The 17,366-nt window shown below is 34.8% G+C and overlaps 1 protein-coding gene across 1 annotated transcript in view; it reads right to left on the reverse strand.

Moving 5' to 3' along the window:
* CWF19L2 (CWF19 like cell cycle control factor 2) overlaps window positions 1–17,366 on the reverse strand; it is a 114,998-nt gene that overhangs the window by 57,043 nt on the left and 40,589 nt on the right. Inside the window, 2 exon segments of the mRNA XM_070623054.1 lie at window positions 2,626–2,718; window positions 4,366–4,459. Of these exon segments, the coding sequence (XP_070479155.1) occupies window positions 2,626–2,718; window positions 4,366–4,459 (187 nt within the window).

A 17,366-nucleotide genomic window follows, 5' to 3' on the forward strand; every position in this document is an offset into this window, starting at 1 on the left:
AATTTTTCTTTCTGGTCAAAGAATCCTTAGAATAAAAACCTTTCTATCTGAAGATTCAAAGGGCTACACACTTTCCAAAAGAGGCTCATGAATAGAAATTTTACTTTGTATACTACTTTGAATACAACTTTGAATTCTACTCCACTGAGTTATAAGGTCCAATGCTCAAAAGTTAGGAGGAGCTAAAAATCATAAAGACATCAGTAACAGTTTAGAGTTACACGCTCAAGGGATGAGATATAGTCTGTCAATTACTCTACAGTATCCTTAAAACAGCAGAAGAAATGTTATTTACCGGAAGATCTGCTTCAATCTTTTTCAGTTGAACTGCTTTCAATTTCAAGAATCCCCTGAAGTCCAGCCAGAGCTTTAGAACCCTTTCATATAAAGTGACGAGTGTCAGGAAAAAGACAGGTATAGATTAGAGGGTGATGACAAGAATACAAACATATATAATTTGAAAAGATAAATTCCACTGAGAATACTTTAAAGATCTTTGAAATTTCAAAAGAGGAAAAGGTTACAAACTGTTTGAAAGGACTAGAAAAGAGGCTTCCTGAAGGAGGTAAAGGCATACCAAAAAGTAGATGAGCCTCAAGAGGGTGATAGCTTACAAAGATAATTAATAGCATATGTAAATATCAGAGAGACATGTAGATTATGTGTAAGAGAGGCTTGGAGGGAAGGCTGGAAAATGGGGTTACTGTGGAAGGCTATACTGCAGGAAGATCTAGTATTTAATACAGTTAGCACTAAGAAATCACATAAACATTCCAGAGTACAAAAGTACTATGACCACAAGGACATCTGAAAAAATAAATCTGGCAAAAGTGTGTAAGACGGACTGTAACGTACACCTAGTTTTAGCTATCCCCTTTCAGTCCCTGCTTTTTAATCCTACTTATAGTTTCTCATTCTCAATTCCTTAATCTGTGCAAGAAATTCTAAATTATCCACTTTTAAACAACATTAGCTAGCACAACTTAGTAAAAACAGCCAATTTCATAAACGTACTCTCTACACTTTTATCTAAATCATTAATAATGTTAACTTGAAGAAAATTCTATGGAACTTGACTTCACACATTCTAATCTCCTCTCACACTGACATTAAATCATGTAAACCAATCTTTGAGACCAGTCCTTTAAAATCACTTATAAACCTCACCATAAGCCTCTCAACACTGTAACACATCCAACTCGGCCCTTCACCTTTTTCTATCTGCATTTACCCTTCATGGTGATTTCATGCAGTAGTGTGGATTTAAATACTATCTATATGTTAATAACACCCCGATTTCTATCTCCAGCCCAGGCTTCTCCCAACCTCCAACTATATTCGCCTGCCTACTTATCATCTCTTCTTGTTCCCCATCTAAAAGACATCCAAACTCAATCCATCAAAACCAGAACTTCCAATCTTTGCCCCAAAACCTACTCCTCCCCTTTCCTCTACATCTCAAATAATAGCCACTCTATCCTTCCAGGTGCTCAGGCTAAAAACTTTGGAGTCGCCTCCTCTGTTTATCTCCTGCTCCTCTCCCATCTAAACCATCACAAAAATCCTGTCAGTTCTCCTTTCAAAATACATACAGAAAACATTTATGCATACAAAATCTAACCACTTCTAACCATCTCCTCAGCTACTACCTTGATCAAAACCACTATCATTTCTCATGTGTATTATAGTAAAAGCTTAGCTGGACTCCAGCTTCTGCCCTTAATTCTCCTTCAATCTATTGTTAACAAAGAAGCCATGATGGTGCTGTCAAAATGTATTTTCTGCTCAAAACCCTTTAACAGCTTTTCTTCTCATCCTGATAAAAGCCCACTCCCTTATATGAAAGTTTAACATGAACTGGCCTCTCATAGTCTCTCCACCCTGGATCTCCTATTTCGTTCTCTCTCATTCATTCCACTCCAGCAATGCTGGTCTCCTTGCTGTTCTTCCTACACATCAACCATGTTCCCATCTTTGGACCTTTAAATTCTGTTCCTATGTCCAAAGTGTCACTCAGATACATACATTCAGCACTTCACTTCAAGTCTTTGCACCGATGTCACTTTTTCAGTGAGAATTTGCCTTTGTACCCCAAGTCACCAGCACACCTGGCACTCAAGATCCCCACTACCCTGTCATAGGATGTCTAACATTCTAATATGCTTATAATATTATTTTTAACATTTACGGTCTCTCTCTCCCTACCCAAATGACACTCCACGTAGGCAGGTGTTTTTATCTGTTTTGTCCACTAATACATGGATGAATGAATCATGGAACAAAATAATTTGTTTTATATGAAATGGATACCAAACTCAAATCTCTCATTCTGCAGGGGAAGAATTTAAGAACAGTTTGACCAGTACAAAGTCAAACAGTCAGTAAATGACAGAGTCCAGAATAAAACCAAGTCTCCTTGGGCTAGGCTGTTCTCCATCAAGACACACTGGTGGAACATAAGAGAATACATACGAAAATAAGTTTTTAAAAGCTAGCAAACAAGCACACACACACATAAACACACCACACAAATATAGACACATTTTATATTAAAATATTACCACTGCCAAGTAGTAGTATTACACTAGGTAATTGTATACCTACAAACAAACTTTTATTACTTACCTCTACCCCAGATTTTTTTGATGATGTCTGTGTTACAGATTCTTTGAATTTATTTGCCTTTTCGAGTTGGGCTTTAAGCTGTTCAGCTAATTCCTTCAAAAAGAAAAGCAAGAAAAATAGGTGTGATGCATAGTTTAATTCTTCATTGTAGAATATTTCAAATTTATACAGGAGAAAGGAAAACAGCATAGCAAACACTCATGTAGCCACCACCTAAATTCAGTTACCAATTCATAGCTTAGAATATTATTTTTTAATGAATTTATCTCAGTTACAAACTTTCCAAATTCCTGTGGCATTTGTTTATGCTTTGAAGGTAAATAATTACAAAGACACATATTTTAGGGGAGATAGAGAGATGCAGGAAATATATAACCTTAAGAATGACATTTTTATAATTCCTTAGATATTATAAATTTCCAATACACAAAATTTCAGTTATTTATAACAAGGAAAGCATCACAAGATTTAAAATATTACCTTCTTTATTGTTGGTAAGTAATTTAGATAAAAATTCTGAATATATTTCATTTTTATTCTAGGAAGTCAACAGAATTTTATATAAAACAACTGACATATAAAGCAATAGATCACAAAGAAATAAATTAAATAAATAGATTTATATGACAAGCAAAGAAAAGCATCCTCCACTGCAATGGTTCCATGAACACAGGAACATTTCTTTTAACATAAGTTAACCTCCTAACTTGGTGACCTCTCTCTCACTATTGTAACTAATTCTTTTGTGCTTTCAAAACTCAAACATTATTTTCTTGCTATTGTTGTTGTTGTTGGTTTGTCTTTCTCACCAATTTCTGAGTTCAAGTTCATTGTTATCAAGGACCAGATTCAAAGAGGGAGAGCAGCATATGCAAGACATGCCTTTTATAACACATACAAACTAATAAAAACAGAAGTATCTTGTTTGGCCACCTTTTGTTCTACTAGAGTGTTGTACTGATAGTATGCCAAAACAGAAGACTACTTAAAGATCACTTATACTTGGGTTTGAGATGAGTACATACATATGACCAAGAGGGAATCAATTCTCTGTCAAGACATGGAAAGCTGTCTGGCTTTGCTCTTCTACCATGTGCAGTGTAACATGTATTAGTATAACAGGAATGTGACAAGACAACAAATAAATAAACAGATAGATAGGTAGATGCAGCTTTTACCAAATCATCCTTGATTCTAGTCAATTCTGAGGTAAATCAGTCTTAAATCACAACATTACTATGTGAATTAAATAAACTAACCTATACAAAGCATCTAACACATTATCAGGCACAAACATGTTGCCTCAAAATTTGAGTAAATGAATTAACCATTCTTTTTAGGAGCTCATTTTTTAGGTACCTAAGTAAGAAAATTTAAGCAAGTAATACACTTTCTTAATAATATATGGCTAAAAATGGAAAGAAGACAGTAACATCTTTATCTCCATCAAACATGTTCAGTAAGTTAGAAAGGTAAGAATAAAGCAAATAGCAAAGTAAAAAAGAAATTAAAAAGCATTTAGTTTTCTAGGTTCTTAAATTCAGAAACCTGACAAAGTAGATAATTTATTTAGAAGCAGACACAGTTATGTTTTCAGAAGTGTTCCAGAATTTCTTTAAACAATCAATAAGCAGCAGTTATTTTCAAAGTGTGCTACATCCACACTGCAAAGAACTTCCAAAATTACTCGTAAGAAATATTTAATTACTATTTTCCAAAAGAACAACATATAAATCTTACCATATTTCCCATCATTTCTGCCTTGATAATCTTGGCTCCCAACTTGTTCTTCTCATCAACACTCAGGATATGGATGGACTCATCCTCTGTACTACTTCTGTTTGAACAGGTCAGACTATGAAATATAGGTACAATGCAAGTAACAACATCAAGACTCAAATGATACCTTAACTGACCTCAACAAAGCCCTCAGTACCAAAAAAATCATGATTCCAATTAAAAAAACAGAACTTCCATATCCACCATAAATCAATAGTTTAAGATTCTCTGTTACAATGCCATGATAGCCTATGGCAGTTATAATAATAACTGATCAAAGTCTCCATAACAATTAGGTAAATAATATAATTCAACTATTCTTCATTATTTAATATTCACATACTCATTCTAAAAAGGAAACAAACATAAATAAATAAAAATAGTAAAATCAGGCTGTAATTCTACACATCTGTGGAAACCCTTCTCATTCAATGTGATAAGTTATTGATAGTCTAAGAAACTATAACCAGGAAATGACATATTTAACTGCACTCAAAGAATAAAAACAAAGATCATGTGCTCTTTTGCAAAGTCAACTCAGAATTAGTCAGACAACATAAACTAATTTACAACTAAGATCATAGACCAAACCTATACTATGGAAGCTTCACAAAAGAAAAGAGAAATTTCCAGCCAATGTCAGATTCCTGGCATACACAACAAGTAATTTATTTACTTATATGGTTGTAAATAAATACATAGAAAGTTGAGCTGGCTTATTGCCTCAAGAAAGATTCAAGACTACAGTGCAGGGAGTGTGAACATACAAAGTGGTCCCGGCTTATTGCCTTAAGAATTCAAGACTACAGTGCAAAGAGGGTGAACCTAGGCAGAGCCTGAAGGACTCCTTAGTGAAGGAGACACAGCTGAGTCCAGGAACTCCAAGGCAGCTACAAAGGAGAGAGCTGCACAGTGAGAGAATCCCAGAGAACTGCAGAGAGTTCTCCTTGAGTATTCAACAAGCAACTCCCCACAGTCAGGAAATGAACTATCCCAAAGATTTAGAGGAACAGTATTCAGCATTCCTGGGAACAGTGCCAGATCCCACCAGCCAGACTAGGAAAAATTGTAATTCAAAAGGCATTGGGTAGAGTATAAAGGATCTTGTTTCACTAGTGGGAAATAATATGCCCTAGACTAAATGCAGCTCTGGGCCCACCTAACAAATGCTAAAAGCAAGAGTCAAAAGGATCAAACAGTTTCCAATTAACCATGTCCCCGAACAAAGCTCAAGAATATTTATAGGAATGCAAAAATACGCAGCATTCAACAAAGTAAAATTCATAGTATCTCATATACAATCAAAGATTACCAGACAAGCAAAGACATAGAAAAATAAAACCCATAATTAGGAGAAAAAGCTACCAGTCAAAATCTACAACCCAGAACTGACACAGAGGCAACAAACAGCAGTCAAGGGCATTAAAAGTTATTATTGTAACTGTATTTCATATGTTCAAAAAGTTACAAACAACTAAGATATAAGTGAATTTCTAAAGCTGAAAATTACAACGTCTGAGATTAAAAATACACTAGATAGAATTAATGGAACATTAGATGCAAATGAAAAATTAGTGAACTTGAAGCATTAGAAACTATGCAAAATGAAATGGAGAAAAAAGAATTTTAATAAGTGAAAGAGCATCAAAGAGCTACAGGACAACCTTAAATACTCTACTATTCATGACATTGGAGTCCATGAAAAAAAAGGAATGGGAGACAAGAAACACATGCCAAGATTTTCCAAACTTGCTGAAAACTAAAAAAGTTACAGATCCAGGAAGCTCAAAGAATCCCAAATACAAAAAAGCTACATGAGAAAAACTACACCAAAGCACACCATAATCAAATAGCTCAAAACTAGTGATAGAACATTTTTAAAGCAGCCATGGGGGGAGACAAAGATATTTCATGTGAATAGAAACAAAGGTACGTATGACAGCAGATTTCTTATGAAAAACAATGCAAGCAAAAAGAGGGCAGTAACATCTTTAAAGTACTTTAAATTGTCAATCTACAATTCTATATCAAATGAAAATATTCAAAAACAAAAGTAAAATGAAGACTTTTTCAGACATAAAAAGCTGAAAAAATTTTAAAGAAAAGCCTTCAGGCAGAAGAAAGATGATACCAGACTGAAATATGGATCAACACAAAAAAAGGAAGAGCAAGAGAAATGATGACTACAAGGGTAAAATATATAACACATTTTTCTTATTACGTAAGTCTCTTTAAGATAACTATTTAAACAAAAATAACAATATTTGAGAGGTTTATGCAAAGTATAACTAAAATGTACAACACTAACAGAAAGGACACAAGGGAAGAAACGCATATAAAGCATTATAAAGTTCTTATACAGGAGTGGCATAATATCACTTGAAGGTAGATAAGTTAACAATGTATACTTTCAAAGCTAAAGAAAACACTAAAATAACAAAGAAGAAATGAAATGGAATCACAAAAATACTCAATTAATCCAAAATAAGTCAGATAAAGAGGAAAAAGACAACAGATCCGACAAATAGAAAACAGATTTCTTACAGATTTGAACTTAATTATATCACATTATATACAAATGGTCTGAACACCTGAATTAAAAGGCAGAAATTGTCAGATGAATTAAAAAGCAAAACTCAACTATAAGACATGCACTATAAAGACATAAATATGTTGAACATAGAAGGATGGAAAAAGATGTATCATGTTTTAACACTAATCAAAAGAAAGCTGAAGTGGCTTCTTTAATATCAGACAAATTAGATTACAGACCAAAAAATGCTACCAGGGACAAAGAAAATCATTTCAAATGAAAAAGAGGTCAATGAACCAAGAATACAGAAGAATTCCTAAATATTTATGCATCTAATAACAGAGCTTCAAAATACATAAAGCAAAAACTGATAGAATTGCAAAGAGAAATAGAAAAATCTACAATTATAGTTGTAGATTTCAAGACCCCACTCTCAATACTTGATAGAATAAGTAAACAGAAAATCAGCAAAGATATGGAAGACTTGAATAACACTATCAACTAACATGACCTAATGGACATTCATAGAATACTCCACCAACAACAGCAGAATACACATTCTTTCCAAGTGCATCCAAAACATTTACCAATATAGTCCATATTATGAGCCATAAAACAAGTGTCAATAAATTTAAAAGGATTCAAGTCATACAAACTATGTTCTCTGACCAGAATGAAATTAAACTAGAAATCATTAACAAAGATCTCTGGAAAATCCTCAACTATTTGTAAACTAAATAGCATACCTTTAAATAACCCATGGGTTATGAACAAACAGAGAGATGAAAAAGTATTTTGAACTGAATAAAAATATAAATGCAACATGACAGGATTTGTGGGATGCTGTTAAAGCATTACTTAGGGGGAAATTTATGGCACTAAATACTTGTATTAGAAAAGAAGAGGGGCTGGCCCCACGGCCAAGTGGTTAAATTCACAGGCTCCACTTCGGCGGCCCAGGGTTTCACTGGTTCGGATCCTGGGTGTGGACATGACACCGCTCATCAGGCCACGCTGACGCAGCATCCCACATGCCACAACTAGAAGGACCCACAACTAAAATATACAACTATGTACTGGGGGAAAAGGGGGAGAAAAAGTAGGAAAAAAAAAAAGATTGGCAACAATTGTTAGCTGAGGTGCCAATCTTTAAGGAAAAAAAAAAAGAAAAGAAAAAAGATCTCAAATCAATGATCTCAGCTTACAACTTAAGAAAAAGAAGACAAATTAAACCCAAAGGAAGAAGAATACATAGAATAACAAAAATCAGAGTGGAAATAAAGTAAATAAAAAAACAGAAACAGAATAAAGAAATTCAATGAAACCAAAAGCTGGTTAGACAATCAATGAAATTGATAAATCTCTAGCTTGACTTATCAGGAAAAGATATAAATTACTAGTAAAAAGATAAAACAAGCAAAATTACTACACATTCTAAGCACTTTAGAGAAAGATATCTAGATGGCAAATAAGCACTTGAAGAGATGTTCAACATCAGCAGTTATCAGGGGAATGAAAATTAAAACCCTAATGAAATACTGCTACACATCCACTAGAAAAGTGAAAATTACAAGACTGACCATTCCAACTTCCTGCAAGAATGTAGAGGAATTGCATACACATTGTTGGTGGGAATTAAAATGATACAATCACTTGGTAAAAGTGTGGCAGTTTCTTAAAATTTAAACACATAAAATATAGTTACCATATGATCTAGCCATTCCTCTCCTAGGTATTTACCCAAGAGAAAAAAAAAGCATACATCCATACAAAGACTTGTACATGACTGTTAAAGGAAGCTTTATTTATATATAAACAGCCAAAATCTAGAAACATTCTAAATGTCCACCAACAAGTGAGTGGAAAAACAAACTGTGGAATATCTACCAACAGCATATTATCCATCAATAAAAACGGATGAACCATTGCTATATGCAACAACACGGATGAAGCTCACAATAATTACACTGAGTAAAAGAAGTGACAAAATGAGTGCATAATGTATGATCCCAGTTAGATAAAACTCTAGAAAATCCAAACCAGTCTATAATGAAAGAAAGAAGATGAATGTCTGGGGGGGTTGGGAAGGTGTGTAGAGAGGTGGGAGAGAGGGATTATGAAAGGGTACCATGAAACTTTGGGGGGTAATACTTCCATTAAAATATACATATTTCAAAATTTATCAAACTGTATACTTCATATATACATATATGCAGTTTATTATACGTCAATTGTACCTCAATAAAGTTATTTTTAAACCCTCAAAGGGGAGTGATTTTTAAAAATCTCTGTCATAATCTCAAATATGAAGGATGTATCTATGATATTACTAGTTTTGTCACTGGACCAAACATGAGTCCACTTTTGGTGATTTAAATCAAACAACACCAGAAGTAGTCGTCACACAAAGCAGAAATTTTATCTGCGGCATACAGCAAAGAAAATGGATACCATGGGGAATAATCTCACAAAGCTATGGCTCCCCAAGCACTGGGAATGGGTACCTTTTATTTGGGGTAGAGGGTGAATATGTACAGAGGAAGCTTTATCTTGGGGCATGCTGAGATCTCCCTTCTTGGGTGAGGCATCCCATAGGCATCATGGATCTTCCTGGTTTGGGCCAGTGCTGTGGTTTGGCCATCTGACAACATGTTGTCTCAACATGCTGCCTTAGTTCCTGTAGGCAAGCATAACTTCAAAAGTAAGTACTAGGTATACAAAGTTGTCTTAAGGATTTCCCAACTACTTTGAGGAACTACTAACCACTGATGGGGCTTTTCTTTTTTAGCAACTAAGCAACAAGCAACTCTTTAAGCCTAAGTAACTGTTTATGCAACTCAGGGCAGGTACTGGTGACAGATTTCCAGAATTCCTAGATTTCATCATACTCTACTGAAATTAACATGAGTTTTCAACATACATTCTGAGCAAGTAATAGCAAAATATATAAACAGACTTCCAAATCAAAATTTGACCTAACGACCATACATGGAAATTATTTTTAAACAGTGAATTCCTTTTGGACAAAGAGACAGAAAGTTTTTAATAGACAGCATTTGAGTTTTTAAAAAAAAGACATTACTCTCTGCAGAAATTTAAAAAACCAGTTATTCTCATATTAGTGAAAGGAGAGGCACTACTCTGGCGCTCGGACTAAGAAACCTGAAATATTTCAGGCAAAGCACCATTACAAAGTAACATTTTTTTGTTCCCCTCAAGTTCTTTCGGTCTACATTTTAAAAACCAATTAAGACAAACAATGGGGGCACTGCATTCATGTAAGTAGGAGAATGTTATTACTTTTTATATGCTTCTACGGAGTGAGATATTGCTTGTATCATTAGTTGCACTTTTCTGTATGGAAAACATTTTTCAGTAACTTTTTGCAAATTAAATTCTGAGGTACATGTCATTTTTATTGTATTGTAAATGTGATTTATTTGAATTTCAGGCAACCCAATCATATTTCTATAAAAATTTTGACGTACTAATCAATATAACTTTCCTCAACTTGCATTCTCTCCCATTCAATTAACTTTCCAAAATTCTCTGCTTTGAAATTTTACTATTCCTTTTAAGTGGAAATTATTGATATTAAATTTTTATATGTATGTATAATGCAAAACAAATTAAATAACCACAATTCACACCCTTTTAGAGTATTAGTGCAATTATTTCCCCATGAAGTCAGCTTGCTCCAGGGTCTGCCTCTCAAACTGCCCACCTTCCTAAGTAAGAAACTTTTTGGCCGCTTTTCCTGCTGCTTTTTCTGCCTTTCTTCACTGCCAAATACTTAAGTGCCTGACCAGGTTTTTCTTTCCAATAAAGTTATGTCTAGTTAATCCATCTTTTATCTCAACACCAGCCAACTGAGAAAATAAAGAACTCAGGAAAGATAAAATGGATATGAGGGTAGTTTCCCCAATATTTCTCAAAATCTTTCTCTGTTAATGCAATAGATGCTTATTATAATCCAGACACAAGACAAGTGCACACAGGATTTCTTATTGAGCTCAGTCATTCAGAAAATAAGGCATTTTGCAAGCAGGCTTAAGTTTGAGAGGATCAGAAGAATGAAGGCCAAAGCCATCCATCAATCCAGCTCCTTCTTTTCAGAAAGATTTCAGGGGTGTTAACAAACTACTATATCAAATGTCAATATGTCAATATATTCATGCCTACTAACAGATATGGGTAAAAATAAAAGTATAAGTACCTGAAGAACCAACTAGTAATCAAATTCTCAGAGTTCCTAATGCAAGCTTTTCATGGAGGACTACAAGTGTTTCCTTATAATGCCAATCAGGACCTTGCACCTTCCTTGCAAGAAATGGGAAGACCCTCTTAGTACTGTGAGAAAAGGAGTTTTGGAGTTAGACTGACAGGGGTTCAAATCCAGACTTGGCCATTTACTAGCTTCATGAGATTGGGCAATATCTTCACCTCTCTGAGGCTATAAAATCGAGAAAATGATTAATACCTACCCTCACATTCTCAGAATTAAATACAGTAATGTATAAAATTACATTAATTGTAGTAATATAATACAATTCCAAACACAGTATCTAATCTGGTGCTCAATAATAGTTCGTTCCCTTTGCCACTGAGAGCAAATTACTGAGTCAAAGAAGAATCCTCAAACCAGTCCAGCATTCACCATCTTTAAAATTCAACAGTTTTAAAAAGTTTTAAAAAGAATACCTAGAGCTGGTACACAGATAAGAAAAAATCAAATCCTTTCAAGAGGCCACAGAATTAAAAGCTTTATCACTGAGCCATGGATATCAACTCAAGCTCTTCCTCTCTACATATTTACTCCTTTGGTTCAAGACTCCTTGTCTCTCAACTATAGCCTCCTAACCAGTATATGTGCCTTAAGTCTGTTCCATTACCCAATCTAACCTTCACACTACCTTGGAATCTTTCTAAAATGCAAATCTATCTATTTCAAAGCCTTGAGATATTTCTTTCCTATATCTCATAGAATACTGTCCAACTCATAAGCATGACTTTTGGAACTGTTTACAGAGCGTACAATGCAATATTTGCAATACCTGCCTACCCATCTTCCTCCCAATGAGCTATATCCATAAATTATCAAGAGGCTACTGTATGCTAAGCATTCTACCAGGATTTAGAGATGCAAAGACTAGAAAGAGACATACCTTTCCCTCAGAGAGCTACTGCATCCAACGCTCCAAAACACTATTTACAAATGCTCAACTATACCACACTGTCTCATGTCTCCATGTTTTTCCCTCCATGTTGATCGCCCTTTCCCACTTACTGCCTAACAGGTTCATCCTTCAAGACCTCACAACTTTCCCTACACTACTTTCCTGGACTCTGTTCCCTCTAATCTTATCCCAGGAGAGATAATCACCCCTTCTTGTATGTAAGTAATATAATTGTAAGCCCCTATACCTGTAACTATAAATATCCTAACATTTATGTACCACATTTGTTCACGTCTACATAACTGCCTCTTTGATATTGTGGGTTTCTTAAGGCAGATCCTAGGTTATAATTATTTTTGTACCATCAGACATAGGAAATTGAAGCATTCAGTAAATGTAAGATGAATGGTAGAAAGAATTTGTCAAAGTCATCTAACTTAAGTTCCAAGGTAGATCTATGATACAAAAATACCCTCCCCTTGTTACTTCATCCCTTGTCAAACCAGATCAGACACTTTTTTCCAAATTTAAATGAGTAAGAGAAACAAAGAGTCTGTTTCTCAAACTTTCAGTTTCCAAGGATTAATTAAGGGAAATATGTGCACATGGACCAATAATTTTAAGGTAATTTTGTTCCAAAGGTTCATGAATATTTTTGGTAAAAATAAAATAAGCTAATAGCAGTAAGCCATAACAATGACATGTTTCAATTTGTTAGCTGTGTGTGAAGAAAACTGTTAACATCACTTTTTTCTTTCCTGAAGCTATCAAACTCATTGTGGTCCATATAGACCAAAAGAAAACACCAATGTTCTGGGGATCATATGTTGAAAAACACTTACCTAAGTCATCAAGTAAGAATTCCTATAATTTTCTCATGTCACCCACAATCGTTAGCCACAGTTTCCTCTTCTTTAACATTTCCACCCCAGGCTAATCCTTCTACTTGTTGAGTTTACTGGATCCTACATTCATCCACACTGACCTTGGGATCTTGCTCAATTATCCCATCTATCAATTCTCTATATGTTTAGCTTCTTCTAAAATTGATACTGACTCTTTTCCATTAAAATATAAGTATATTCAAGTATCTGCACCCTAAAAGAAAAAAAAAGGGAGAGTGAGGGAGGCACTTCATTTAACCCATGTCTCCCACATATACTTTCTATCTCTACCATCTCATAACCCATAATCTTAATTTAGCCTACTGAAATCTGGCTTATAAACCCTCTTTTACAATGATAATATTTTTGATTAAATAGCCAAAGACCTCTATTATTGTCCATCCAAAGGTACATCTTTGACATTTTACTTTACTCTTCCCTTCACTTCTCATTATGCAAGCTTAAAGATTCAATCAAGAGAGAGGGCAATGAAGGTATACTGAAGTCCAGCCAAAGCTCACGAGTTTCAATGAGATAACTGGAATCTCAAGGAACCATTAAAAGAGGCTACTTTCATTATCATGAAATTCATACTCCACACATCTTTTGTTGAGGAGGTGGGGAAGTTTTCTAACAGGAATTAAATTATTTATCAGTAGATGGAAAGTAAATGAGGATAAATGAGATGATATACAAGAATTCTGAATATCTCGTACTAGTATTTTCAATATTAACAGATACTTCAACACACTTAATAGAACAGTAATAAGTATCAAATAAAGACACTGAGAATTGTTGGGCACACAATGACTGAAGAATACATTATTTTATTTTGTTTATACCACAGCAAAGACACTGCTGTGCAGCAAACAGCAAGGAACACACTCTTCCTTAGTTTCCCTAAGTGTTTATAAAGATGATCAGATGTTTTGAAAGAAACATCACCATAACATCTGCAATTATCCTACCAAAAGATAAAAGTACTTGTTTCTCATTTTCCAGGATTACTTTTGTATTTCAGAAATCCTGTTTATAATTAATTTCTAAAAAGTAAATCTTATTTTCCCATTAAAATGTATTCTCTTTACAACACACACAAACGCACATGCAACTCTGGCTGAAAACTCCCTAAGAAGAAGTAATTAAAAGAGGTCCAGCCAATGACATTTCAGAAACCTTGAGTATATTGCAATTATTCTTTGCCTGCTGGCAGTGTTCACAGATCTCCTTGCTTTAAGTATTCTTTTCTTACCAACTGTTCTCAAATTTTCTCCCCTATCTAAGGATCTCACGACTATAGCCAAAGCCTCCAGAACATGGCTTCCCTTCTCTTGTCCTTCTGGGCTACCACAGCAAACACTGCCAAGAATGACATCCAAAGGTTAAAATATTATATAAAATAGGTTAGATCCTGATATTAACTTTATAAAATCTAAATTAATGACATCACATTAGTTTTTGTTTGTAATACATACTACACTAGGTTTCAAACTTTTGAAAGTGCATAGATAATATATTTTCCAACAAAATAAAAACATATACAAACACAGTTCTAAGAATAAGAAGGTTAAAGTTCTTTATCACAGGGGCCACTACTGAAGGATGTTTACTGGCTACTTAAGATAATTGCAAGGCCTAAAAAGGACCAAGGAAAAGAGTGATAAATCTGATCATGAATGAATGAAAGAACGGATGAAAACACGAAAGTAAAGAAAGAAGAAAAAAGGAAATCTACAGATGATGAAAAAATTATTTACATTACATGACAACTATAAATAGCTCTCAAAAATAAAACACTCAACAAGGAGGCAAAACAGGGGCCGGCCCTGTGGCATAGTGGTTACAGTCACACACTCCGCTTTGGCAGCCCAGGGTTCAGATCCCGAGTACAGACCTACATACCACTTATCAAGCCATGCGGTGGCAGACATCCCACACATAAAAAGTAGAGGAAGATGGGCACAGATGTTAGTTAGCCCAGGGCTAATCTTACAAAAATAAAAAGAGTAGGCAAAACATATGACTAGTTACCAAAAATAAAATAAAAATAAACAATATTTATAAAAATATGCCCAAGTTCCCCATACTTAAAAAAATGCAAATCAAGAAAAGATTATGGGGGCTGGCCCCATGGCCAAGTGGTTAAGCTTGCGTGCTCTGCTTCAGCAGCCCAGGGTTTCGCCAGTTCAGATCCTGGGCATGGATATGGCACTGCTCGTCAAGCCATGCTGAGGCAGCATCCCAGACAGCACAACCAGAAGAACCTACAACTAGAATATACAACTATGTACCGGGAAGCTTTGGGGAGCAGAAGAAAAGAAACAAAAAGAAGATTGGCAACAGATGTTAGCTCAGGTGCCAATCTTTAAAAAAAGAAAAAATTTATGTTTCTCAACCATGTAAATGGAAAAGATTAAAATAAGCTCATAATATTATTGGCAAGGAAGTAAAGGAAAAGTCATTCTCATATGACTGGTAAGAATGCCAAGTGGTTAATACAACAAAACATACAAATACATTTCCACTCTTTGGAATTTTACAGTTCAATTTAAATAGTGTGCAAAGATATATATACAAAACTATTCACTGCAGCACTGTTTATAAGAATATCAAAGTGGAAACAACCTAAAGTCCATCAACAGGAGACTACTGAGAAATACTAGCTCATATCTAAGTCTCACAATAGAATATTAAACAGCCTTTAAAATGAAAAAAGTACATACATATGAGCTGATGTAAAAAGATCTTTAAGATGCATCAATTGGGAAAAAACAAGGTTCAGAACAGTATATATTATGAAGCTACGTAACTTAAATACATATTGTATTAAGTTTTATATATATATAATTATATTATATATATATATTATCTCTTTTAAAAAGGTCACAGACCCAGGAGATGGCTAAGGGTTATAAACAGTTGCCAGAGAAAATACATGACATCCAGTTAAATTTGAATTTCAGATAAACAACAAATTTTTTTTAGTATAAGTATGTCCAAATATTGCAAGGGACTTACTTTTTATTTGCTAAATCTGGCAACCCTAGTTGCATAACACTGTGCACATCACAACCTCAGCTGCCTCACTCTACACATCTGGAAAATGCAGGGGTCAGACTGTGATTTCTTCTAGTTCTAAAATTAGTTCTTTGATTTTTTTCCTAGTGCTAAAATTCACTGCTTCTATAGGTCTCTAGAATTCTGGCATTGTATAAAGAATTCAACATATACTCAGGATAATGTTCAGACAAACTAACAGCTTCTAACAACTCTTCACTGAATCTTTCTAGCCCCTGAAAATAGGCATTCTTCAAGGTCCTACGTTGGTCTTTCACTTTACACCACTTTACATGCTCAGGAATTATTTTTTCTTTCACACATATGTGGATAAGTCCTAGATTCTTCCTTCCCTCTCCAATCAATCATGGAATTCATGGAAAGCCTCAAACCCACTATAACATTAAAATTAACACAGCAAACAAAGAATACTGTCTTCAGACCAAAAAATATAGCTTTTAGTGAGTGCCTATATTGCAGTACATCTATCAGAAGCTTACAATTTAAATATGACATACAAATATGAAGCTACTAGAGAATCAGATGGAATGAATACTAACAGTGCAAGACTGTTTCACAGACTCTGCTTAGCTGCAGTTACAGAAGACCCACAGATTGCCCGAATGCTAAGCCAACCCTAATGATATCAGGAAATATGGGCTTCATCCCACTAGCAACTGGGGCCTGGAAACAGTCTACCTCCGAGAATACCCAGGGTGAAGCCTGGAGAACCATATATGTATATAGCCTTAGACACTCTCTAATCCCTGCCATGTTTATCCAGTCAATACGACTGGATTTCTCCTTTGGTTTCCTGAGATCAAAGCCTTGACTTGAACCACAGCTCATCTGCCTGGCGCTCCTATCACTCAGTCCAGATTTGCCAGCCTCCTCCCACTGGAAGCTACACACTGTGCTTTATAATCCACAGCTTCAGATGGAGTCATTAACAAAAGTAATTTACCAGACTCACATCCCCAAATGACAATACTCAGACATATCACTGAATTCTATCATTTCCTAAAACTTCTTCCCTTAGTGTCCCATTCAATTGGTGGTATTTTTTTTAACATATCCTAATGATTATTCAAATAAGCTAGTCATTATCCTTTGAATACTTATTTTCTATTTACGGCTATCTCCAATAGGGCCAGTCAATGGTTGAATCAAGCTCTCCCAGGTATGATCCCACTCAACCTGGGTTTCTTGTTCTACTTTCCCAGCCCTATATGTAAGTGCAATAGGTACAAGAATAATAAAACTAGTAAGTGCTACCTATTTTCTTAATCACTATAGGTACAACCACTATCC

The sequence above is a fragment of the Equus przewalskii genome, chromosome 6, assembly GCF_037783145.1.
Source record: "Equus przewalskii isolate Varuska chromosome 6, EquPr2, whole genome shotgun sequence".
NCBI lineage: Eukaryota > Metazoa > Chordata > Mammalia > Perissodactyla > Equidae > Equus > Equus przewalskii.